Genomic DNA, 26,606 nt, shown 5'->3' with positions numbered 1-26,606 from the left:
TAAATACTTGTACTGTGCACAGCTTTTATTAGTTGGTTTTATTTTGGGGGTTTGTGCTGCGTATCTGTAGGAGATTGAGACAGAGTTTCCTTTTTGGTGCTGTTGATTCCGTGGCTGCTCGCAGGAAAGCTGAATTTTTACATTCACTTTTGTCTTTATCCTCTGTGAAGGACATATACGCTCTATATTCTACATTAAAGACTTGCAAATACTCAGTGGGAGGAAGACGTGCCTTTTCGGTGTGTGTTTCTGTAAGGGTCGTCTTATGACCTAATGTGGAAATCTTCATTTGCCGATACAGCTGCGGGTGATCTCAGGGGATTTTGAATTTCCCTTTTGTTTGTCTTCCTTTCTGGGTATCATCCATCATTCCTAACCTCATGCTGCTTAGCAATAGTAACACTCATGGGAGTTGAAGAAAGGATTATAGCAGCATAAAATGGGGAGCTAATTAGAGCTTGTTTCAAAATCAGAATCTAGCTTGAGATAATTGCATATTATCTGGTGATTTAAAAACCCGAGATCTACTGTATTTAGATCAACCAAAATATGCATAAAAGCTTTCTTTTCAAAATAAAGCGTTTGTAACAACAGGGAGATTACTTCTTATCATCCCTTGGGAAAGCAAATCAGAAAAACCTCAGTATGGTTCAGTGTAGTTATGATACTAACAGAGAGACTACGGAGTGATGGCAAAGCCAGGTATCCGTTGTATTTTTATTTATGTACTACAGATTCCTGTAACAGTTTCCAGTACAGAAGCTGCTGAAGGGGCCGGTGGTTAACTGTGTGCTGGGTGGATCTTCCCCTTTTCCTGATACCAGGAGAATTCTGTCATGTGTGCTGGTCTGGGAGAAACAAAGTAGGGAGAGAGCGTGTTTCAGGCTGGCAGCCCATATTCGGGAATACCATCCTGATGCACTTATGGGAAGAGCTCAGTAGCCATGTGATGGCAAAGGAGAAGCTCTTACCCCCATTTCCCCATGTTTTATCATCTTTTTTTGCATTGTTCTGGTTTGTTTTGGGTGGGCAGAGCTGTCCAATGGTGCTCCAGAGCACGGTTGGGATTAGCCCTGGGAGAGCTGAATCCTTACACTGTGACGTCACCAAAGTGATCTGTGCAGTGATGCTGACAGACCTTCCCAAATTGGAGCTGGTTTTTGTTGTTGAATCAAAAAAACCAAGAGAGATGGTTTTGCAGTCATTTGCTGGCATTCCAGGTTAATAAAAATGTATGACATGAAATGTTTGTGGTTAATGCAGTCTGTGAAATGGAAGAGAAGGGAGATCACATGGCTCGGACAGCCGACTGCAGGAATTCCTTGCAGAGATGTTTTGTGTTTGATGACCAATTATTGAGTCTTGGACTTGGGAAAGTTGTGGCCTTTTTGTGCTAGGTGCAAATGTGGTTTTAAAGTTCAGAGCTGAACAACTATGTCAGCCAAAGAGTTACCTTCATGCTTATCCCTGGAGCACCCTGGCACATTCTGGTGAAGTTTCCACATTCTTTCTGTGTGGTTTGGGATTGGGCTCGGGAGCAGTTGGCCGTGGCTGTCTTGATTTCAAACCATAGGGTATCAGTTGGCTCCTCATAAGGGCAGCTGTTACAGTCTGTCTGTAACGTGTGCGATCATCTTCTGTGCCATTTCCCTGACATTTGGACCATGAACACCTCCCTGGCAGCCTTTCTGGTATCAATAAAGCCAGGAGAATCACTGTCAAGGCACCTCACTGGGACCTGGGAACGCAGCATGAAGTCAGTGCCTCCAGTTGATTCTGAGCATAACATTGGCTCTGATTCCTGGCCATCAGCTGGGCATTCCTGCTTCCTGCCCAGGCTGCCTTCCACAGCCCTGCTCCTTTTCCATCAGTGATGCCTTGCAAATTGTCAGTATTTGTGGAGAAATTCCTCTCCTAGTTGTATTCTTCTCTGTCCATTGAACCACCCAGTGATTAAACAACTCCATCCTCACGATGGTCACAGCTTTGCTAGTACAGAAGGGCTAAAGTAAAATTCATAATCAGAGAGTGAACAGTTTTCTAGGTAGATACTCCTTGTGACTCAATTATAATGTTCATGTTAATGCAGCAAAGAGGAGACCTGTGCTGGATTCTGAAAGCAAATTTAATTCACTCCAAAGTGCAGTTTTGGGTTCCTAGAATTCGTTTTGGAGAAGTTACCCAGTCGAGTTGCAGCTTTGTTTTATTTCTGTGGTTAGTTTAGGAATGTGGGTCCTTGACGCTCACTCCCCCTTAGTGTGAGGTCCCCAAGCAAGAAGTTCAAGTGTGGCTCTGCAGCAGCACCGAGCCAGGCACTTAAAGTCTTCATTTTCAAAGAGAAGAATTAATAAATGAAAATATTTTTTAAGCCGTGTGAAAAAAAGAAACTTTCCTGACCATTATTGCCTCAGGCTTCTCAGGTAGTTCACAGAGTAGCAGCTGGCATGAGAGTTGCTAAAAAGGGGGTGTAGTTAGGGAGAGAAACCATGGTCGTTGAGTAGTCAAGCTCTGTAAATTCCACTGTTGTTCATTTCATTACTTATTACTTCATTTCATTAATTACCAGCATTTTCTTTCCCCTCCGCGTGCACATTCGGAGACACGCGGCCTCCCCTTGGGAGGGGGCCCACCCCCCTCCCCTCTGCCAACTGCAAACCACTGAGGGGCTGGGTGGAAAACAAGGAGCTGATAGACTGGAAAGCCAAATTCCAAAATAACTGGAGCAGCACAGACACACGAGCGAGGCCATGGCTGTCGAGCTCCAGCGCGGGGAGGCCGAGCAGCTCCGGGCAGGGTCAGGAGCCGGGGTGGCGGCCGGGATCTGTCCCCCGTGGGCTGGCAGCTGCACAAGAGCTTCGAAAGGCTCTTCTCCAAAGGGAGCAGATATTTTTCTGTTGGGGATAGAAGGCTCTGGCAGCTGGCAGAAGCTCACGTTGGTGTTCTGGCTGCTGGTGGGAAAAGGAGGGGGCTGCAGGTCCAGCCCCGTGGCCACTGGTGGGGTGGAGATGGCCACAGTACCCTCGGCCCTCCCCGGGAGACAGCCCAACTGCTGCTCAGCAAATTACCAAATGCTCCTTCACTGGCTGAAAATTACCTTGCTTTCAATTCAAAGAACAGATAATGGGGCTATTTTCCTCCCAAAATACTGGGAAAAAGGTGTGTGAGCACCAAATGTGCAGGTTGTTATTTCCATCTTGTAATGGGGATGAAAATCCTCTCCACCCAGCAGCTCTGAAACAGGGAAATAAACAGCCTGTTCTGATTATAGAGTTACATATTGCTTGATAGCAAATCATTCCCAAGAAGAAAAACCAGAATATTACCAGAAAATTAGTGTCTTCTAAGTTACTTTCCAGCCTGTCCTTTACATTAGGGTGTGAGAGAAACTTAGGAATTTGTCTCACCTCATTTGATGAGTGTTGGAGGGTTTTGTAACTTGCCAACAACCTTCCAGAGAAACAGCAAATGAAAGAATCCAGTGATTATTTTCAATCTGATGAGAAATGCAACTTGCATTGAAAACAAAGCAAAGTGGCTTTGAGATCAAATTTAAATAAGAGTGAAAAGAGAAAGATAGTCAATTAAAAAGCCAATGAAAAGAGAAAATACAATTACAACAAGAAATGTAAAATAGGCCTGATAGTACATGTCCGATATTTATACTTGTCAAAGATACTGCTGATGGCAGCTTATCACAGAATCACAGAACGGTTTGGGTTGGCAGGAATCTTGAAGCTCATCTCCTTTCACCCCCCTGCATGGGCAGGGACACCTTCCACTAGCCCACGTTGCTCCAAGCCCCGTCCAACCTGACCTGGCACATTTCCAGGGATGGGGCAGCCACAGCTTCTCAGGGCCGCCCCGCCCTCACAGGGAACAATTCCTTCCTAATATCCCATCTAATCCTGCCCTCTGGCAGTGGGAAGCCATTCCCCTGTTGTTCTGTCCCTCCATGCCCTTGTAAAAGCATCCTTCTCTGTTTCCTGGCATGAGATGGTCCCTTCTGGTCTCATCTCCAGAGCCATCTCCCCTTTTCTCGCTGCTTTCCGTGGGATCCTGGGATGGGTCTGGGATGGGTTCCCACACGAAGGAGGTGTGAGATTCACCACGGTGTAACCACAGCTGTGGTTAGTGTTTGTTTCTCTGGTTTACCTCTCTGGAACTTGAGTCCTAAAAATAGTGCAAGTTTGAACTGGCAGATGTTTCATTTGTCCTTTACGAGAGGACCAAAATTAGCCTCTCATTTGGCACCTAAATAAAGCAACTTAACTGCCTTTATGCGAACTTTGCAATTACTGTCTATTGAAGTTGCAGCATTTTGTTGTGTTTGATGGGGAAGGGTATTATATAAGCAACACCAGCACCTAAAAAGCCACCAGACCTTGAAAGAGAGAGGACGAACATGAACGAGCCCAACTGGGGTTTTCTGGGGGGGTCTGATTTGGGTGGTTGGTTTGGGTTTTTTTTTTACTTTTTTTGATCCAAGACAGGTGTTTTCCCTAATGAAGGTTTCATTAAAAAAAAAAAAAAAAGAAGAAAAAGGGAGAAGTACCTTGGAAATGCTCAGAGAGCTGTCTATTGTAAAGGTAAAAACATTAATAAAAGGACAGCAATGGTTTCTCTAATTTTCAGAGAAAAATCTGCACAGAATGCCTGAAGCTGGGTTAGCAGTGGGACTCCCCAGGGGCAACAGAAAGATGTTATAATCAATTACCACATCATAACACTGATGTATGATAATTACTGAGTGTTCCTCCTGAGATAGTGCAGCATTTGGCTGGGATGCGGCTCTTTCATGGTCCACTGCCTGATTAATATGCAAATAATAGGCTGATTGCATGATGAATGCAGAAAATGAGTTCGCTGATAACGTGAGCACCGAAGCGGGAAGATGATAAATTACTTTTACTGACTGTCCTACATTAAGTACCCTTTCTCAACAATTTTATCACAAATTAAGTAAAGCAGTATGGAGAGATTATGAGGATGTGTAAAATAATGTACCTTAATAGCTTTTATAATATTGTTGCGTACAATGTAAATGTCATTTTGTTTCAGCACTTTCCCCAGCACTCCTCCAAAAAGGAGGGTCTTTAGTGCAGCCACTGCTCAGGGTCACTCTGCTTCTCCAAGATGAAGAACAGCTCCCTGTGCTGAGGGTGGGAGATGGGACTCCTCTGTTGGGAAGGAAGGAGGGCAAGTCATTAGCCTGGGATCCATCCCTTATGGATATTGCCCATGGCGAGGGAATGTCCACATTGTTTAGTGGGGGAGGTATCTTTAAATGCAGTGCACAGAGTACATATGCACCCTGCTGCAGCCTCTGCTCCCAAGCAGACACGAGGTTCAAATCTCAAAGGAGGGTGTAGAAATACCTTCACACTCAGGCTCCTGACACAGGAGGACAACAAACAGTCATAAAATTGGTGCCACGTTCAAGCAAGTTAGTTTAACACATCAAATCACAAGGTCAGCAAGTCAACAAAGACACCATAAACTGCAGCAGAACCTCCTCACAGAGGCTCTCACTCTGTTTTGCAAAAGGTATTGTGCACGTGTTTGTCTTGATTATACTAAAAATATAACACTGTGGGGTTGTGGCATCTTGATTGATTGCTTCCATGACATATTTGTTTTAGCATTCAGAAAATCCTTAATAAAGCTTCTGCACACAAGCTGGTTTAATAATAAGGTTATTGAAAATATTTTCCAGCAGTTACTTCTAAATATTGATTTCTAGCTACATTATGGAAACACAGAAAAATCTGAATATTAAAGGCTGGCAGACTAGAGCAATGTCTTTTAAAGCAGCCATGATTCTGCTATTAATCACCTCATTTAAAATACAGTATATTTTTAGGAAGGGTCTTTTAATTGTTTAAGGGTGATCTGTAAAACCAAAAAATTATCATTTACTCTTCAATGCCAAGATCCCACTTTTGGCTCAGGAGTCATAGAATCATAGGATGATTTGAGGCTGTTGGCCTGACCTGTTCTTAAGTTTCCCCCTTTTTTTTTTTCCTGTGTTTTATTGTGAAGTAGTGCTTAGGGTTACAGAGGCCTCATCTTCTCTCCAGGCCATTGCAAAAATGTCCCTTAATTCTTCTCTTGTGAGAGCTTTCTCTGGGGGTGTGGTTGTGTCAGGGCTTGGTGTGTGTGCTCCAAAGTCAGGTCTCAGGACAAATTTCTCTTGAATTGTTTGACTCCAGTTGTATTTTCCTGCACAAGATTCCAGACATCCTTTGGAGCAATCTGTACTCCCCTGTCCTCCTCTAACTTGGTGGAAGTCTGATGGTTTCAGTTTATGTCGCCTTAAAATAGGTCTTGGTGTAGCTTTGGGCACAACAGTGGGATTTCTAAGACTCGGAGGCGTTTGTGGCTGTGGGTGTGTTGAAGGGAGAATTGGTTGCCCAACTTCTCCAAGTACTTTTAAACATCCAGCTGTAAATCTCTCCTCATGAGCCTATCACCAGCTCCTGTCTTACGTGCTCTTTTCTCAACTTCATCTGGTTTCTCCAGCTCCTTCTGCTTTCCAGAGCAGCTGAAAACACATTTTTTTTTAATAGAGGCACAAAGCTAATACAATTATTGAAAATACAATTTAAATTGTGGCAATACCGTTAATCCTTCAGCAATACTCAAAAGCAGGTTTTTTTAGGTAATTCTAACGTCTATCCTGATTATTCAGTTTTCTGTGCTCCTGACACTTATCATATACTCATATGCAGAGTGGGAACCTTTATTTTTATATTGCCCCAGTAATTCCAGAGTTAACCAAAGCCAGTTCCTCCCCTTTCTGTGCAGACACACGTACATCTGCATGCTTTCCTAAAGGGGTTTTTCCATTGATCCCTCACCCCATCCACATAAAATTTCCCTCTGCGCCAAGACCCAAAATAACATTTTCCCCAAAGTTATAACATTTATAAAGCAAACAAACAAACAAACAAATTCTCCACAGTCAGAGTGGTGGTAACTCCAGCAAGCGCTTACAACTCTAACTGCACGTACCTACGTATTTGACATCATTATAGATGCAAACTGCAGGGAGCTTTGTGCACTCCCTGCATAGAACTGGGGGAGTTTATAACTGTAGGGAGGATCATATTTTCATGAGCCACATTAATTTGCAAATTGTGACTAGGCAAGGTTCACTCACTCAGAGTAAATCCACCAAAAGCACTACCTTGGAGAAGGCGCTTTCACGCATATTTTCTTTAATTAGTCGGAAGAGGGATGTGTTGCAGTGCTCTCCCACAAGTGCTGCTCAGCTTTATTACGTAGTTCAGGCTTGTGCTGCACCCACTGTTAGTGAGGAGAGTTGCTATTATGGTGCTTTAAAAGATGAACTTTAGAATGCTAATTTCTTCTCATCCCTGGAAGTATCCAAGGCCAGGTTGGACAGGGCTTGAAGTAACCTGGGATAGTGGAAGGGGTCCCTGTCCATGGCAGGGGTTGGAACCAGATGAGATTTAAGGTCCCTCCAACCCAAATCATTCTGTGGTTCTCTGATAAGACCCTGCAAAGGCAGCCGTGGATAAAGGTAAAATCAAATAGAAGGTTGGAGGGAAGAAATCTCTCCCTGAAATTTTCACACCCTGGAAAGCTGAATACCAGGGTTGTCCTGGGGATGTTGATCAGTTGTATGTGATCAGGCCCTGATTCTCAGGGCAGCATTCACCAGGTTTTGGTCTACAAATTGGATAGAATGGGCAGCCTCATCATCGGGCAAAACAGAGACTAATCCAGTCCCAGTGTGAGACACTTTGATCTCAGGCGACCTGCCAGGCCTGTTGTTGTCCATTAGCTCATCTGCACGAGGAGGTAAATGCAGCCCTGAAGTAGCAAATGCTCTTTTAAGAGATTGCTGGGAAGTCTCCTGTCCACGTTCGTCTGCTTTCATCTTCCCCACTAAAGGGCCGATTTGGGAGCGAGCGGAGCCTGGGATGCTCCAGCTCCTGTGGGATGTGCCCGTTCCCCCAGTTCCTCAGGAGGCAACTTTGACTAGTTTGGCACAAACCTGCAGCCCGAGCTTTGGACAGTGGAAAAAGTGGTGCATCAAAGCAAGCGCCAGTGAAATCATGTTTGGGTTCTTGTCGGAATGTCACAGAGTACCCTGTCATTTTGTTTTAGCAACTTGTCCTTCCAAATGCACAGTTCGCCTTATGGCATGCCAGCAGTAAAAATGTCACTTACAATAATTACTTTTTGGTGAAAATGCTTGCTGACTTCCTACCTTCAAGCTGTTTTTTACACAGTGGGGAGATAATAAGAAATGACTTTATCCTGACTGCTCAAATGAACACTAAATGGAATTTAGGTTATTATTACTGCAGATAGAGGACTGTGTATTGAAATTTAAATAGTGGATCAGATAAACTACAGAGATTTGTCTCTGAAAATTATAGTGGATCCATTTTTCCAATCCACTTCTCTCTGGAACTTAAGGCAGCTGTTGTCTGCCTGCTGTCTTTAGAATATAGTATTTTTCATAATCCTTTTAGAGGCCTCTGAATAACTTCTGTGTTTTGCATGGTCTTCCTCAACTTCGCCATGTTCTGTGCTTCGTTCCCTGTGAGTCCTTTTGCAGTTTATTAGCTAAGCCTGTGTTAGCAGCGAAGGTTGGACAGGTTATTCTCCCAGCAGCTCCAAGAGTACAGGGTGTGTCTGTGGATGGACAGGTGTGCTGGGAGGACAGGCTGGAAGGACTGGGCTTGTGGTTTATGCTCACAGATTCAGATGCTCTTGTTCAAATCTTTGAACTTTGGATTTACAAGTGGCTGTAAAGTCAGTTTGCTGTCGGAGGTGAGGCAGGGTCTGAGCAAAAGCAGCAAACCTGCAGCTCTCAAAATGCATACAAGAAGCTGCAGTGGAGGAATGTGTCCGTGCTGGCAGACGTGGTGCCTCTGGGACTGGTGAAACCGGATCCGTGTCTCAACACTGCTCCGTCATCTGAATGCCTCCTTGGAGGGGATACATCTGGCACTGATGTCAGGTTCTGTAGATGTCTCAGATTTTCTGGGGAGCTTTGAGCAGGTGGCACCTGCAGCTCTTTGCATCCGAGATGTCCTGAGCTTCAGAAGGAGCCTCCAGGTGAAGAGTGCTGTGGATCTGAGCTGTGCTCCAGCATGGAGGGGCCTGTTGGATACCTTCCTGTGGCCTTCAGAAGAGTTCCTGGACATCACAGGAGTGGTCCTTCTTGAGCAGTGCCCTGCAGTTCTGAATGTCCCTGACTGCTGGGTTCCTGCAGACCTGGTGATGTTCAGGAGAGCTGCAGGAGAGGAGCCCTGCACAGCCTGTGATTCCTTACACACTGCAGGGATTCTGCCACATTACCATGGCAGAACCTGAGCAGACCTTGCAGAAGGACGTGTCAGGCTGGACTGTGTTAGGGGAAACGTTTTCAGGTGATTTGCAGGCTATCAGTGGGATGGTCAAGCAACTGAGGTCCCAGGATCCAGTCCTGGGGACTTGACCCCAGTGTGGGGTGGGAAATCTTGGAGAAGAATAAGAAAATCTGGAGTTCAGGAAAACCCCTGTAATCAATGAACTGAGACCAGAACTCTGTTTTCAGACTTTCTCACATTTTCTGAAACACTGTCATGGCAGATGCTATGGGAAAGGTGTAGGAGATGGATGGGACCAGAGCAGCATTTGGATTCATCCAATGAATGTGCCAAGGAATGCAAGACCACAAAAGATTTTGTGTATTGGTGTAATTAAGACAGGGTTAGTTTGTTATGGTTCTCAGCCAGGTTTGTAAAGTACTCAGACCCCAGACCTATTTGCTGAATTGTTTGCAAAGTTAGTTTAGTTTCTTACCAGGTAGCTACTAAGGGGTAGGAGGGGAAAGGGCAGGCTGTGAGGATGGTTTGGGGGCTTGTTGCGGTAAGATGGTCATTCAAGCAGCAATTTTATACTGAGAAAATGGTATTTTAAAAGAAAACAGGAGATATTTGTGTAATGTTGACTTTTTTCCACTCATTTGTACATCTTCATTTTAGATTGTGCATCCCTCTCTAGTATTGTAGGAAAAAACAGAAGGGAAGAATTTCCTCACTTAAGTCCCATGTACTGTGCCAGGAGCAATATGTTCCAGGCAGGGATGTCTGTGCTGGCAGACTGGATCAGGTGTATTTGTCTTTATGGAGCCACATTTGCCTCCAAAGCCTGGAAGCTCCCCTTCAGTGCAGGGCCATCGCTCTCTCTCAGCTGTGCTACCAGCTGTGGAATAGCCAGTGTTGCTGTTTCATTCTCTTCATGTCCTGGCCATTAATGGGGGCCAATTCCACTTGCCAAACATTTCAGCTTGCTGGCCCCTTTCTGCAGACATCACTTCTAGTACTTGATTTGCATTTTTGATGATTATTTTCCCTGCTGCATATTTGAATGTGCTTTTTAGAATTGCTTGGAAGGGCTTAACTTCACTATAGCCCAGGCTGTGTTTTGAATTACTAATGTAAAAAGTGCTGGTAGAACCTTTGCCCTTTCATGACTCAGTTTTACTTACATCTTCAAAAGTTTGGATGACTTAAGTGCATTTTTGCTGTCTTTGCATCTTTAATGGCATTTGTCAGCACCAACCTGTGATTGTGCAGAAGTTACATGGGGGTTTTATCATTTAAAACTGTCATGTTAAGCTGTGTCTTCATCACCTGCAGGGTCTAATGGTCACCATCTTCCCCTAAAGTCATTTTGAGGACACCCTGTTTCCCCCAGCCTCTGTAAAACTCAGGGCACCACTGATGTCTGTGGCTACCTGAGACTTAAAAATTTCCCAGGTTCTGAAATGACCTAGTCACTGGTGATGCTCTTGATCTCTTCAGCTCTTCCAGCACCTTATTTTTGGAGCTTTGGAACTTTTGCTTCACATCTTAAATTGGATGCAGGCTGTTGGAAAGCAAACCCCTTTGGTATAGCAAAGTTTACCTGGAATTTACTGAAGTAATTTCATCAATAAATGGTGGCCATGGAGTTTGCAGGTTGTTCTGTAATGCAGTTTTATATTGACAAAATGGCCCCTTCCTCTCCTTAAACACAAATGTGAAAACATCCAGTGAATATCACTTTTAAGAAATTGGATTGCTCTTAAGTTAGTGTTATTCTTCAGAGTGGTCTGGGGTTAAAAAAGCAGAGCAGGTTTTAAAGAAATAAGCTTTCAATGTATTGTTTCCATTGGAAATGTTCAATTGCTGCTTTGGAAATCTTAATGTCTATTTTTCAGATATCCTGAATTTGTGGCTTTGTCTTGTGAGGAACTTGAGAGAAATGAATACAGACAAATTATTTCATAAAGCATGTGAAATGGCTGTGGATTGACAGTTAAATCTGGAATAGTGAATACAGTCAATTTTCCCTTTGTTCTGTCAGCAGTCACTTGTACTGTAAATGTCTATTTAATTTTTTAAGTAGATTAACGGGAAATGTTTGCATTATTTGATTACTGAATTTACTTTCCCAAATAATGGATCTTTTCCTCAAATATTTATGTGATCTTGAAAATGTTTTTCCAGAAGGGAAAAATGCTAAAAATGAATGGGGAACATATTTTGAGTTATTTGTAGTATGTGTACATAATGCCTTGCCTGAAATCACTGTACACTTGCCTTTTGGTGGGGGAAAAAAAGCAGTTTGTCATCTGTACTGCCTTCCAAAATTAGATTCAGATAATCCCACCTTTTGGAGTAAATGAGCACCAGATTGGTCTTAAAAATGAAATTCAAGTAAGCTCTTGGTAAGTGATATAAAAAATAAATAAGCTAATATGTGAGCAACAGAGAGCATCTCAGTGATAAATGATAACACAGATTACCTTTGTTGTGTTCATAATTAGGCTGAGCAGGGAAAGGAGAGGGAGAAGGAGAAAATGCTTTTGTTCAGTCCTGTGTGGTTGGGCTTGGGGTTTTTTTGGGATTGCTTTTTTTTTTTATTTTGTCTTTTTTTTTGCCCCCGTGCTCCGTGTGTGCATCTGGCTCGCTGTGCACGGATGAGGAATTGTATAGGAGATTTGCAGCTGCTCTAGTTATTCAGTAAGATTTGTATAAGCTGGCACAAGGGACAAAATTAGAGGGAAGTTGAACGAGTGCCGTGCAGTTTATTAGCTAGGCAGCCATAATTTTGACCTTGCTGTGGGTTAAAGGACACAGACCTGAGAAGAAATCTGTTTATCATGTAGGGAATTCATGCCATCCCTGACAGTGTACAGTGAACAAGATGGATGATCTGCCAAATTGGTCCCTCGCATGGGTGAATCAGGGCAAATTTACAGTACGGTTCCTTTGCTGCTCCTGATACAGAAATAACATTTCCTGGGGTTTCTGTTCAGTTGTATGATGACCCAGGGTGAGCAGAGAAAAGAAATAGGATTTGTAGGATCCCCTTTACCTTAAAGATTTACATGCACCTCACTTTCCTTTATGTCTGCCTCTTTTGCATCTCTCATAAAGCACTAAGGAAAAAGTCAGATTTTTAGGTTTGAGAGAGCAACTTCATGTGAGCGTGTCAGGGAAGCTCTTGAGTGCAGCATGGGAAAGCTCCCAGTACCTTGAACAACACTGTTACCCTCTGCACTCTGCTCCATTTGGGCCCGACTTTTCCTGTGGTAGTATTTTCCTTTAACATTTGGGATATGTTTCCATGCTACACAGGCTGCATGATCTGGAATGATTTGACAATATTCTGGATAACAAACTCAAAAGCCAGTGAGGTTTGCTGGTAGCCATTTCCTGATGGGACCTGAGAACCCTCTGTGGTGGCACTGCAGGGCTCAGAAAACACGGCAGTGTTGGAGGGACTGGGTTTGGATGGGGTCTGGCCTCCTCCTTGTGCAGCTGAGAGCTCTGTCAGCTTCCTCCAGAGAGCTGGAGCCAAACCCACGGATGTATGAGGCTGGAATCCATGTCAGTAACCCTGCAAGTAAGGGATGGGAGGCAGCAAGGAGGAGGAGGCAGCCCCACAGAAATGGGAAAAACTGTGGATGGAGAAATCGCCTGTGCTCCTTATCTCCTGAATTCTTCTTGTAAACCACATTGCCTATGTGTTGTTGCTTTAAAAAAGGTTCAGAGTGTACCCTCAGATGTCTGGAATCTCTGAATAAGCTCAGTCAGTACGTTCTGTGAGAGATAAATTTATTGGGGGAAAACAACATTTTGTTCAGAACCTATTGTTGTTGGCAAATTAACAGATTGGGAAAGCTTTCTTTTAAACCAAGTGTCACAATAACAGATTTGGGTGTCTCCTGATCCACTCACTATCTTTATGTGGGATTCTCCAACACTTTAATTAATACAACATAATTACAAACTGTATTTTAATCTTGTTATTTCTGGACAAAGAGAATTGCAAAAATGTGATGGGTGTGATAAGAAACAAAATGAAATCAATAACACTCTCAAGATAGAGAGTTGTATCAGTTGTAGAAAATCCCTCATTGACACTACAAAATAGTGGCTGAGTGAGTTTCTTACAAGTCACAGAAGGAAGTTTAAACCAGTCTAGAATGGTAGCTTTAAAACTATCCTTATATAAAAATGTTGTGGCAAGCAAAACTGAGATTTCCTGACCAAGGAAATTGCGTGCAAACTTACAGACTATTGCACTTCAGTTTTTCCTGATTTTTATTTGTATTTGTACATCTTGTCTTAATAAGAAATCAGAGATGACTCAAGATAAAATTAGAAAATAATTCTTGTTTTTAAAAAGAGGCTTTTTAGTACCCAAGCCATAGCGAGTAGCATTTTGCATACTTAGGCATTTCTCTAAGTAGGTAGAATATAAATGAGGAGGAAAGTTAAATATCCTGCAATCAAAACATTACAATTATGCTAAAGTGGGGACTTTTTTCTCTCTTTTTAATTGCAGAAAGTACTCCAAAGACTTCTGCCAGTTGCAGTCCTGCTCCTGAATCTCCCATGAGTTCCAGTGAATCAGTGAAAAGCCTGACTGAGTTGGTGCAACAGCCCTGTCCCGCCATAGAGACGAGTAAGGATGGCAAATCCCAGGAATCCAGCGAGCCGCCTGCATCTGAATCCCAATCCACGACCCCTCTGCCGCTCTCGGGCCACTCAGCACTCAGCATCCAAGAACTGGTGGCCATGTCCCCTGAGCTGGACACCTATGGCATCACCAAGAGGGTCAAGGAAGTGCTCACAGACAACAATCTTGGTAATTCACTTCATTCTTATTTCTTGACCAAAATCATGTGTAAGTGTTCATGCTTTTATTGTTAGCTGCAGTAGATGTGTATGAGAATACTTGGGTTTGACTCTGGCCTAAGCTTTAATTTGCTAAAAAGATACCTAATCCTTTTAAACTGGTAGAAAACTCCTTTCAGATTGTCACGCTCTACTTCAAATGTCATCACAGCTTTGCTCTTCCTAAGCTCTGCTCCTGGCTCAGCAGCCAGGTACTGCTCCTACCTCCCAAAACAGAGTCCAGCAGGCTGTCAGGACCCCCAGAACCTCAGAGCCAGTGAGATCTCCCCTTGGGAAAGACTGTTTCCCCCACACTTAGAGATTCCAGGCCCATTTTGGGTGGACTAGAGGAGCCCAGAATGGTTGAGGAGGGAGGTGCACCACAAACAGGAGTGCAGTGTCCCTGCAGAGCTGGGAGGGGAAATCCAGACCCAGGTGAGGTTTAGATGAGCCTGAGATAAGTGTCCAGGACCACTCAGTTATTCTGCTCAGAGATGTGCAAAGCTGAGGCTGCTCTTGCCTACAGATGGGTTTTTGGCTGTTGAATTCAGTGTCGTGACTGTTATTTGGAATAGTCACAGGGAATAACCTGATGTGAATATGGGAAATCCACACTAATACTGTCACTATGCCTCTAAATCACTGGTTCTTCATGTCTTGCTTCCCTCACAAGGCTTTGGGAAATGTTTATGGGATCCTTTGAGGTCTCTGGCAGGAGGGCAGTAAGGCTGTCCCAGTGTTACCTGCTCCTGCTCCTGGGTCTTAGCAAGGGACTCATCCCACCTGCATGAGGTGTTCAGAGGAATGTCTGGTGCTCTCCAGAAGTACCAGTTTCTCTTCCTTCACTATAAATAGGACCAAAAGTTTAGATTTAGACGGGTGGTGTTACTTATGTGAGAAGAATTTTATCTATATCATCTGAACATGATGACTGTAAAAGTAAAAACTCCTCTATTTTCGAATGTGAGGAAGCCTTTTTGCATCTAGACACAGAATAATGTGTTACTGTCTTAAAATTTTTTTTAAGGGGGAAAAATACTGGGATGGGGGAGGTCCCAAGTTCTCATTTAACATAATCTGGGGGGGGAAAGGGAAATGGCCCTGATCATTGCCATACCCTGAATGAGGCTGTGTTCCACTGAGCCCAGCAGAATTCCGTGCCTGTGCATTTGGCTTGGGCAGATGGTGGTTGCTTGTTCAGTGGAGATAACGTAGAGATAAAGCCCCAAATCATGGTAAGGGTTTGCAGGTCCAAGCCCCTGGTTTTTGGGCAAAATGCTATTGAGTGCTGTACCTGCTCTGGTGTTCCAGAGAGGTTTGAAAAAAAAAGTATTTTTGTTTACATTTGCTTTGATGCCATTTTTACTTAGTCTTTTTTATTTCCCATGATTTTTGTTTTCCTACAGTGTGGCTGACAAGCCTAAAAAGCAGCAGAAGAGCCAGGAAATGTGCCCCAAACTCTGCATTAGGTGTGGAACCAGTTTCAATGTCTCCTTTTGTGCCCTCAGTGTGCTAGTGCACCAGGTTTTCTGGTGCACAGGTTTCTCTGGTTTAGGCCACTGGGCCTTGTGAACCTGTCCTAGGCAACTGGTGGTGGCTGAGGTGTCCCAGTGTCACCAGCCAGTAAAGACCACGATTGTACAAAACAGTTCAGACTGAGCTGGGCGGGTCTCTCCTCCCATCACCAGTTGGGGGAATGGCTTCAAAGTGGAACAGAGTAGGTTCAGATGGGATATTAGGAAGGAATTCTTCCCCGTGAGCATGGGGAGGTCCCAGCACAGGGTGCCCAGAGAAGCTGTGGCTGCCCCATCCCTGGAAGTGTCCAAGGCCAGGTTGGATGGGGCTTGGAGCAACCTGGGATAGTGGAAGGTGTTCCTTTCACTAGGGGTTGGAACTGGGTGATCCTTAAGGTCCCTTCCAACGCCAGCCATTCTCTGATGGTTCTGTGGCTTCAGCAGATGATGTTGGCAGTGTTCACATTGAGATGCTGCTGATGTTCTGAGCCCCAAATGTCTGAGTAACCTCAGTGATTCCCTGCTGGGCTACATGGAACTCACAGAGGGAAGCAGGTGCACTCAGCTGTTTAAGGGTAGGGGATATTGGGAATCTTGTAGGAAGGGTCAGGACTATCCATGAAACCAACACAGTTTTGTCCATTAGGATCTACATCAGTGGGAACGAGCCTGAAGGATGGGGAGAAGGTTTAGGAAACTTGTGCTTGAAAATATTCCCGTTATTGACAGTGCTCTGATGGAGATGGAGCGTGATACACCTGCTACCTCCCAAGGATGATTTCTGACACCTTCCCCCTTAGCTTGGGAGTCTTTCAGGTGTTTTATCCTGCCCTGCCATATCCTGACATAAAATAAACAACACAAACATCTTTAGCTTTGTTCTTAACACCTAGAGAACATGATGTTACCTCCTTCCATGTTTGCATTTTTAATTTTTAGGCTGTAGTTTGAGGTTCATTTCCTTCAGCAGCACTGCCAGCACTGCTCATTCCCAATCCTTACGCAAATCTGTGCCCATATTCCTGTTCATGTGGCATCACAATAAGAGATTGTTAAAGTAGCTGTGTTATCTTGCTAGTAGCTGGCAGGTTTACAGGGAAATGGATGAGGCCTTGCTAACGTTTTTAAATACAAACAGGGAGCAGGTTACCCCAGCAATACATGTGATGAAGACATAAAGATAAAATTGCCCCTGAATTACCTTTTTTGTCGGATTTTCCTGATATTGAGGGTAGTAGAAAATCACTTATTACTCAGGAACTTAAGTGAATTCTGAATGTAGGTTTCTGTTGAGTCTGTAAGAACTGTTTCCAGGGTTAGTTTCAGAGCTTATTAGCAGAGTGTCAAGCCCTGTCCGCCTTTCCCCTCTCTGCCTCTCATTATCTCAGCTGCTTCCTCTGAAAGCTTTGCAGACTCACCTGCCCCATACCTCTGAGTGGGATGTTCTGCAGCTTCTGACTGGTCCCACATTTCCTCCTCCCCATACAGGCAAAAGAAAACTCACCAGGGCAAAAGCCTTGGGATGTTTTTAAAGAGAAGGAGGAGGGGAGTTAAGCGCAGGGGGTGGGTCTATAGAGCAGATATTTTCCGTGAGCTGTTTGTGTCAGGATCAGGGAAGGCTTTGAAGGCAAGAGCTAGTGGTGCTTTTGCAGGTGTGGGCTTGTCCTGCAGAGCTGTGGGGTCAGAAGCCCCCACTCACCCCCACTGTCCCTTAGGGATCCGTTGGTTAGCACTGGCTACGAGTGCTGAGACGTGAAGGGAGAATGTTTTGTGTGTTAGTGAGGACACTCAAAAGCTGCAGATCAGACACAAGACCCTGAGGCCTAAATTTGGGGGTTACAGAAAGATCTTTTGGGTTCCCTTGAAATCCCATGATAGCAGCACTTGTATCTTAAATCCTGATGACTCAGATGACTCCAGGCTCTCTCCTGTACCAGAAGCTGGTATCAAGGCAGTTCAGCTGAGGAAAAACACTGAAGTGAAGAGGGTTAGAAAACAGCTGTGTGGTTGGGTTTGAGCTGCACAGGCATTTTCCCCAGTCCTTGATACGTTAGACCTTTCCCATATAAAATCATTGTCAGCACACGTGAACACTGTGCACCGTAAAGCATTTGCAGATTTTACCCTGCCAGATGACAGCATTTTGTAAGAGAGCTAAAATTAAGTATTTTTAACTAGCTATAGTGTAGAGATTGTAAAAAAAAAAAGAAGTTGTATTACAAATTCTGATTATTTCTAGCGGGTAAGACACAGTTAGATTTCCACAGATAGCCCAGAAATTCCATACATGTTTCTATCAGGGCATTTGTATGGCCAGTGCTGAAGGGGGAGGTTGCATTGCTCTTGGTTCACTGATTGCTGGAATGTTTGGATTGCCCTGTTGGAGCAAAGCTGTGGTACTGCCCTCCTGCATAAGAGCTAAGTAGCCTCCCTGCTCTCCCTAGTTGCCTGCTTAGAGAGAAGTTCAGTTTATTTTTCCTCTCCTAATTTTATTTTCCGCACACTGTTTCACTGTAAGGTCCCGCTCCCCAAACGTGTCGAGCTCCCCTCTTTATCCCAGGCAGATCCTGAGGATTAAACTAAAGCTCAATATTTACCTTTCTAGTGGGGGGCAGAACATTTATTCTCCTTAATGTTTCTTCTGGGTTTTGAAGCAGTTCTGAAGTAAGAATAATTGAGGAATGATCTCGTGTTCTTTTCCGTGAGCGTCTCGGCTGAGCGAATTCATGCGGTTCTCAATTTCGCATTAGGTCAGCGTTTGTTCGGGGAGACAATCCTAGGGCTGACACAAGGCTCTGTCTCAGACCTGCTGGCTCGCCCCAAGCCCTGGCACAAGCTGAGTCTGAAGGGAAGGGAACCCTTTGTCCGCATGCAGCTGTGGCTCAACGATCCCAACAACGTGGAGAAGCTGATGGATATGAAGCGCATGGAGAAAAAAGGTAACCGGTAGCAGAGTGCTGACTCACGCCTTCCGCTCTTCCCAACATCAGCCTGGCTTTTATAACCCTCCATAAATAGTGGAGAGGCAGCATTGATCCAGTGGTATGAGGGTTATGCAAAAGGACTTCATGACAGCTTTTTTGGAGCTTTTATTCGATGCTTGCTCGAGCAGATACATCTCAAAATAAAAAGAAAACAAACACACAACAAAAAGCCAAACCCAAACCCTAAATATTCACCAGCTGCTGGGGAGTCATTGCTGTTTTCTCCTATAGATTAATTGCTGAGGCCCTGGTGTATCACTGATAACTTGCCTTACCAAATGAAAAATGTGAGTTTGGGAGCTGGCTTTGGGTTATTAGTTAATAGTGCTGCAGCTGGTCACAGATGTTGGGCTGGAAGAACTGTGCATTGATTCCTGGGAGAGCTCCTTGCCAGTCCTGCACTGATGGTTGCTGGGAGGAGAGAAAAATGCAGCCTTTATAAAAGGGTATTGGAGAATAATGACATTTGTAGCCTTTATAGGGAGGGGGAAGGTGATTGTGTTAATACCATAAAATTTGTGTGTTATGCTCACATAAAACAGAGTCACGGGGATGGACCTGTGAGTGATCTGAGTTGTTATTGGGTATCTTAGTAGGGAGTACATCCTGCAAATTTATCCAAATCTCTCCATTTTAAATTCATCACTAAAACCCCGTGGTTATTCAGAGCCCTTTTTTTAGTATGTTCGTGTGATTTTACAAGAGACTCGTGGGCTGCCATTATCAGCAGTTAACTAATTAATGATATATACATCTCTGGAGCTACCCCTTAATGATATTAGCACAGACATCATTAATCGTGTACACTGAAAGCTCTGCTGTTGACTGATGTTCTGAAAGCATTTACACATTTGATCAAGAACTTGGTGATTATATTTAAAATTGCAGTGAGGGAGCTTCTGGGAAAATTATAGTCTTGCAGGCTTTTAAGAAGAAATTCAAACCCTTGTCACAGTAACCAGTATGATATAAAGCAGTGTAATATCTTAGCACAACTTGTGTATGATCTTCCATGGGGAGTAAAATCCACTTGGGTTTCCCTCTTACAACTGTAAACCGAAGGGAATCGTGAGGGGTTTTGCTGTATTAGAAACATGGCAGAAATAAAATTGTCAACTAGCTGGATTTTTATAGCCTCACAGAGAATATTGCCCATAATGCAGGAAAATAAAATAAAAATAATTTAAAAGTAGTACTGACAATATCCTTTCTAAACTATTTTCTAAACTGGATTGTTATCAACTAGTGAGCGATACATATGGTCTGTAGATGGCACCTGAATAGAGATAAGGCCATAAATCATTGAGACTCTGCACTGAGCTCCTGAACTGTGCAAGTGCTGTCCTCAGAGCAGAGCAGTCTAAAGTGAATTCAACCCTGTATTTTCTGCAGAATCCTTTCATGCAGGTAAGGATCCTGTGATTTAACCTTTTAAATTGCTCCAGAGCCACATTAAGAATTTAACTTTCCCTTCAGCTAATGTCAGTTAAAGAACAATGTGACTGGGTCTGCTTCCAGTGAAACATTATTATCAATTATTTTTCTGCCACATTTTATTAAGGGAGTAAATTAATAATTATGATAAAGGTGAGCTGCATATCTCCTTTTTTTTCTGTTCTGTCGGTGTGAAGTTTGTGCTATAAGTGTCCATTTTAAGAGGTTCTGAAAATTTGAAGTGTACATTAACCAACCTCTTTGGAGGGAGCTGGGGGTTCATGCTCACTGGGCTGAGACATTCTGCACACCTTTCCTGCCTTGGAAGGGTTCATTCCTCTCATAACTTCCAGGGTGTTGGGCTGCTGGAGCATCACACTCCTCACAGAACAGCACTGCTGTCAGGAGAAAATTGAATTCCCTTTATTTCCCCATTATTTCACTTTTTAATAATCTTGTTCAATACCACATAAGATAAAAATTATATTAAAAGGGGCTCTCTTTTATCTCAGTGGGCAGCTGTGCAATGCTGTCTGTGGCATCTGTAGCTGGGCACATGCTGGGGAGTCTTCCCAGAGGGACACGCAGATGCTGGGGGGGAAAGGTGTAACTCAGTCAGTCTCAGACCCAGATCCAGACCTTTGCCCAGAGTACATCTGAGTTTCCTTTTTCTTCATATGTCTCCTGAGAAGTGGAGACTGGTCACAGACAAAAATCAAACTTCTCCAAAAATAAAGTGTGTTTGCAACTTGGATTCCAGTTTGAGCCTTGCTGTCACTGCAAATGTGCTGAATGATCTCCTTATGTTGTCTACACGCAGCACATATGTTTAAAAATAAAAATTAAAATGGAAAAAGCTTTTTAAAATGTCATCTAAGTTTCCAGAGACCAGCATTAAAGCCTGAAGTCTGAGTCCTAGTTCTGCCTTTGGCCCAGTGGAAATTCATCCTGATAATAGATTATCCTCCAGAAAACAATTGCTCTGACGGAACAGTGGGACATCCTCCTCTTTATTTGTATTTTAATGAAATATATGCTTTTATATAATTTGTTCCATTCACATGAGAGCAACCCAGCTCAGCCAGTGCACCTTTTGTGATCCCAGTGTGAGGTTACAGGCACAGAGGAAGGAATGACATTTTTCCCAAGCTCTCACAGCTCCGGGCTGTCCTTTGCTGTTGAAGACAGGAGCTCTGCCCTGCCAGAAATCCCATCCTTTGGAGAGCAAAGGGAGATCTGGCCCATCCTGATCATCCCTGGGTGTCTCATGCTGACTCAATCATCTGACCAAATTCCAGAAACTCCAGTTAGAGGTGGTCTGAGCACCTTTCACATCTTTCATGCCAGGTTCTGTTTTGTCTCTTGGCCTCCTTGAAGCTGCTGCCCATTGCTGAGGTGATGGATGTTGTCCTCCAGCCTCTTGGTTCTGCTGTACAAGGAAACAAGGCAGCCTTGTCTGTAGTTTGCATGTCAATGCAAGTTGGAAATAACACCCAGGAAGGAGTTTTGAGATTAAAGACGTTACAGAAATATGAGATTATCTTTCTGGAATGATTAATTCCATGGTTGAAGGTTGTAACAGTTCCTTGAAGGCTACAAAAATAAGGCCAATGGGTCACCTTGAAATAATGCAGATTTTTTGCAGTTTTACCTCTGGTTGGAACAACTTAAATAGGTGGATTTTTAAAGGAAAATTATTTTTAAAAAAACCCTTTGTTTTTTATGGTTATTTCAAACGTGTGCAGGACTGTATCACATCAGAGTGATGGATCACAAGCAGCTCACGTTGTGTTCCATATCAGTGATCTTACACAGTAGGCAATCCACAGGTAATCTGTCATGTTCAGGAAAAACAAAATGTGGGCCATGCAGATACCCCCAAAGGTTACAGAGTGTGTTCAGAATTCACTTCCATGATAGTAAAGCCACAGTGCCAAAGGTCCCACGGGAGGCACCATGGAGAGGGCAGGGTGCTGGAACCCACTGGAGCCAGAAAACCTGGCCAGTCATGGAGGGAGTCCTGCCAGGAGACGTTGGCTGGGCTTTGAACACTGCAGTTTATTTGATTGCACTGAATTTTTATTCTTTGTGCAGCCTCAGCCTGAAGGCAGAGCTGTGGGGACAGAAAAATTGAATTTTTGAAGAACTTGGTTGCTGACCAGTGTGAATGGCCCCACATTGGTCCCTGGCACCAGCCAGAGCTCCTGGCTCCTGGAGATTTAATGCCTCCTGGATTGATGTCAGGCTGGTGTGTAATCTGGAACTTAATAGCCGAGGTTATCAAATTGCAGCTCTTGAATACATAAACTCTTAAATATCTAGAAGGTATTTAACAGGCCATTAAATATTTTATTGACAAGATTCATCTATATTTGCTGTTTTCAGCCCTCTCATTAGCAGTGCTTGTGCATGATACTGCCAGGTGCAGTAAATCCCACCTCTCCATGCCCGGTGTAAATCAATCAAGTCAGTGACAGCCTTTGCTGGGTCTCCTTCCTTGCAGAATTTGCCAGGATAATTCACTCCCAGTCAGGGAGGAAGGTCAGTGGCAGGATCACAGGCTCCTGCCATCAGCCTCACCAAGCCCATCAGTGCAGGGAGAGCTTTCTTAAAAGTGTCTGTGTTTTGGAAGGAGCTTTGTGTAGGGGAGGAGGGTGCTGGGGGCTGGTTTTCTTTCATAACCTGTCACGGCCACAGCAAAGAGCTGTAGGGAAAGGCAGCAAACACCTGATGGGTTGTTCAGCCCATCACTGGGATCTCCGGGCTCCAGGCGCCATCGTGTGTTGGAGATGGCTTGGGAATGCTGCAGCTCCACTTCCACAGGCATATTTTCCTTAGTGTCAGAGAGATCTCCGTGTACACCTGAAGTGTTTTAACCACCAAACGCCTTTCAGTCAAAATGAAGCACAACTGTCCCGATCAGGGCCTTATGTGGGAGTTCACTCCTCCCGAAGGAGTGAATCTGAAATGAGTCGTGTGAACTGAACCCTGTCATTTGTGTCCCACGTTCACTGTAAAGGCAGAAAACTCTGGCAGGTTTCCAGCTGATTTACCCTCTTTTCTTCTCTTTCTGCCTCTTGCATCCTCCTTGCATTTGGTCTCTGGTGGTGCCCCATCCTTCCTATCCCCTCCCAGCAGCCCATCCCTGCATCTCCCACCTGCCATCTCCGTGTCTGTCCCTCAGCTCGTGCATCCATTGATTTTGCATTTGTATTCAGCCAGGGCTGATCCAATGTGCTTCTTTTCCAGCCTACATGAAACGGCGGCACAGCTCCGTCAGCGACAGCCAGTCCTGTGAGTCCTCATCCACTGGCATCGACTACAGCCAGGGCGCCAGCCCCCAGCCCCAGCACCAGCTCAAGAAACCCCGGGTGGTGCTGGCACCGGAGGAGAAAGAAGCTCTCAAACGAGCCTACCAGCAAAAGCCATACCCATCACCAAAAACCATTGAGGAACTCGCCACGCAGCTCAACTTGAAAACCAGCACCGTGATCAACTGGTTCCACAATTACAGGTGCGTGGCCTCCCGGGAGCCCTGCCCCTGAGGGATGTGTTGGCTTGGCTTTGGCAGGGTGCAGCTCTGCCTCAGCAGACTGTTTCGGGTGGTTGTACAAAACGCACAGCTTTGACAGCAGGGAGGTTCTCACTAACACAGTGCTAATGCTCCAGACTAATTTTAAGTCATCCCTGAGGAGCAGCAATATTCACATATTGATGTAAGTAGTGCTTTTAAACAGAAAGTCTGGCTTTTGGGGTGGGCGTGGATGTAGAGATGTCCACTGATGAATATTTATAAACCCGCTGCAGCAAGCCAGGCTGCTCTGTCTGACTCACATGTGCACACACACAGACACGTGGCGGGGTGTGTGGTGGGTGTTGTCCCTGGGTCACTGGGTGGGGGGTACTTAGAAATGTCCTTTACTGGATGGTATCAGAATTGCCCTGCTTTCATTGTGTCATTTTCCTGCATCAGAACAAAAAGAGGATTTTCTTTTAGGCCTTGAGTCACCGAGCTCTGAAAATAGGTGCAGTGTTTGTGCTGTGTTTCTAGGAAGCTTTGTGGAGTCCTGAAGGACAGAGAACCAATAACCCTGAAGTCAGATGTGGCCACAGAGAGGGACTTCTTACAAGGGCATGGAGTGCCAAGACAAGGGGGAACAGCTTTAAACAGACAGAGGGCAGGGTTAGATGGGATATTAGGAAGAAATTCTTCCCTGTGGGGGTGGTGAGGCCCTGGCACAGGGTGCCCAGAGAAGCTGTGGCTGCCCCATCCCTGGAAGTGTCCAAGGCCAGGTTGGAGGGGGCTTGGAGCAACCTGGGATAGTGGGAGGTGTCCCTGCCCATGGCAGGGGGTGGAACCAGATGAGCTTTAAGGTCCCTTCCAAACCATTTCATAATTCTATGATTTATTTTGTTGTTATGGTTAAGTCATCGAGTCCCACTGAAATAAGATGTTGGTCTGTTCAGTTTCTTTCTCATTTGAGGAGGTACCTTCTCCACATTTGAACCCCTGAAGCAGGTTTTGGCCTAGAGACAGCGATAAAAAGAGACAAGGCTGGAAGAGCACATAAGAATTATAAGGATTTGAATAAACATATTATCAACTGTGCTTGGGATTGGGAATCCTAATTAATGCGGCAGACTTTTCTCCAAGAAATTTGTGCTAATGAATATTGAACAGGTACAGTTAAGCTACCAGATTTAATACTATTCTGCTCCTTCACTCAGAGCCAGTAATGTTCCTAATTAGTCCAGATTGCTAAACTTGTTTGTTTTTAAAAACTGCTAACATTTAAAGGGTAGTTTTTCACTTCGGCCCTTCTCAGCTTTTACCAGGGAAGTTGCTGAAGCAAAAGCAGCAGAGTTTAATGAACTATCTCAGAAATATTGTGCACAATAGTTAAATAATGTTTATTGTAAACAATACAAAATTTTTAAAAAAACCCCTAGTAATCATATTTACACTGAATTTCACTGCCTTGAATTCAGTACAGATGCAGCCTCTTTCCACCGCTCAGAGTTCTCCAAACGCAGGCCTCTTCCAATTCCCACTTCCAGGCAATTATACACAAGTTGGAGGGATGCCTATGAAAATATGTTCCCTTCGGCCTGACAGCAAAATGTGCTGTTCTCACTTGGGCAGACGAGCGCGGGAGCGCTGGTGGCAGGTGTCACCTCCCTCATTAGCACGAGATCTCTGCCTGGGCGTGCGGCGAGAAGGCGCCGCAGACCCACGGGGATCGGCGGGTTCAGCCCCACCTTCCCGGGGAGTAGGTGCTGACAGCTGGACACAAAATAAAACCCGACAAACAGGGCGCTGGGGGCTGGGGGCAGCACAAGGCTGAGCATTGAGTGATCTGGGCCTGCTCCCAGATGTGCTGCTGGGACTCCAGGGCTTTCAAAAGCTGTTTCAAGCCTGTTTGGAGCCCTGTGTGCTCTGAGCACTGAAAAATCAAAACACAAACCTGTTTTTTTTCCCCTTGACAATAACTTTCTTAGCTGTCATGCATGAATTTCTCTTGAATCATTTGTAGGATGTTGCAGAAGAGGGACAGGTTCCATCTTATGTGAGGGGAGGAGGGTCTGACTGTTCTGCAGCTCGTATGTTACAAGAAATGGGTGGTCTTTCTGTCTTCTCCAGGCCACACTTAACTTTATTTATCTCTTTTAGACTCTTCCTCAGCCATTTGTTGTCCAAACTGAGGAGTTTTTATACAGAAGCAGTTCCACATCTCAGACCATCTGCTTGTGCTTTAATACTAATTTTTCCTTAAAGTAGCTTCAGATAAAGGAGGGCACAGATTTGGACAAGTTTGTCTTGCTGTCATTTGGGAATCATGTTGCAGTGATCTTTTTCCTTTCGAATTCAGCCCAAATCTCACTTTCCAAAGGTGGTTGCTGCAGCAGGATCTACCTTTATATCCACCAGATGGAAAGTCAGCATTAGCATTTCTTTCCTGCAGCAAAAAGAAATGCTGAAAAAAATATCCTCAGCAGGCAAAGAAATAATTCACTTCAGAATATAAATGGGTATAAAGGATTCTGACATGTCTGCAAACTTCTCCAAGTCTATGGCTTTGCATTCATACCAGTCACAGGGCTCTCAGAATATACAATAAATACCCCTTGCTGTGCACTGGTGAAGCACATACAGGACACATCACAGTTTGAGGCTCTGATGTCTAAAGAATGGTACAAAATAGCAGGAGGCAGGAATTTCTATCCCACATCACCTGTGGAAACTGACACTTAAACTCAGTAAGGCCACAGAGATGATACTACAGATGTATCAGGAATGAAACCAGACTTTCTGGAATTGTAATCCAGCACTCTTGGACCCTGAATTCTGAGTGTGTTTTTCAGTGAACTCCATGTTGTGCTGGTTTTGGTGTTGCGGGAAGGCTTGTCCAGGGAGCTGCAGCAAACACCCAAGAGATCTCTGATGTTTTGAGTTCCACTGGTGAAAGCCAACAGGGCGTGTA

At 44.4% G+C, this 26,606-nt stretch overlaps 1 protein-coding gene across 8 annotated transcripts in view; it reads left to right on the top strand.

The window, feature by feature from the left end:
- Window positions 1-26,606, top strand: part of CUX1 (cut like homeobox 1) — a 270,416-nt gene that overhangs the window by 210,740 nt on the left and 33,070 nt on the right. For 7 of the 8 annotated variants that reach the window (XM_048324798.1, XM_048324799.1, XM_048324797.1 and 4 more), the window contains 3 exons: window positions 13,861-14,163; window positions 18,457-18,645; window positions 23,374-23,638. The exons of the other annotated variant lie outside the window; for it this stretch is intronic. In XM_048324798.1, the coding sequence (XP_048180755.1) occupies window positions 13,861-14,163; window positions 18,457-18,645; window positions 23,374-23,638 (757 nt within the window). The remainder of the gene's footprint in view (window positions 1-13,860; window positions 14,164-18,456; window positions 18,646-23,373; window positions 23,639-26,606) is intronic. 8 annotated transcript variants of the gene reach the window in all.

Source organism: Corvus hawaiiensis, chromosome 20 (genome assembly GCF_020740725.1).
Source record: "Corvus hawaiiensis isolate bCorHaw1 chromosome 20, bCorHaw1.pri.cur, whole genome shotgun sequence".
NCBI classification, from domain to species: Eukaryota; Metazoa; Chordata; class Aves; order Passeriformes; family Corvidae; genus Corvus; species Corvus hawaiiensis.
Note: the sequence above shows the minus strand (reverse complement) of the source record. Positions and strands in the feature narration are given on the sequence as shown.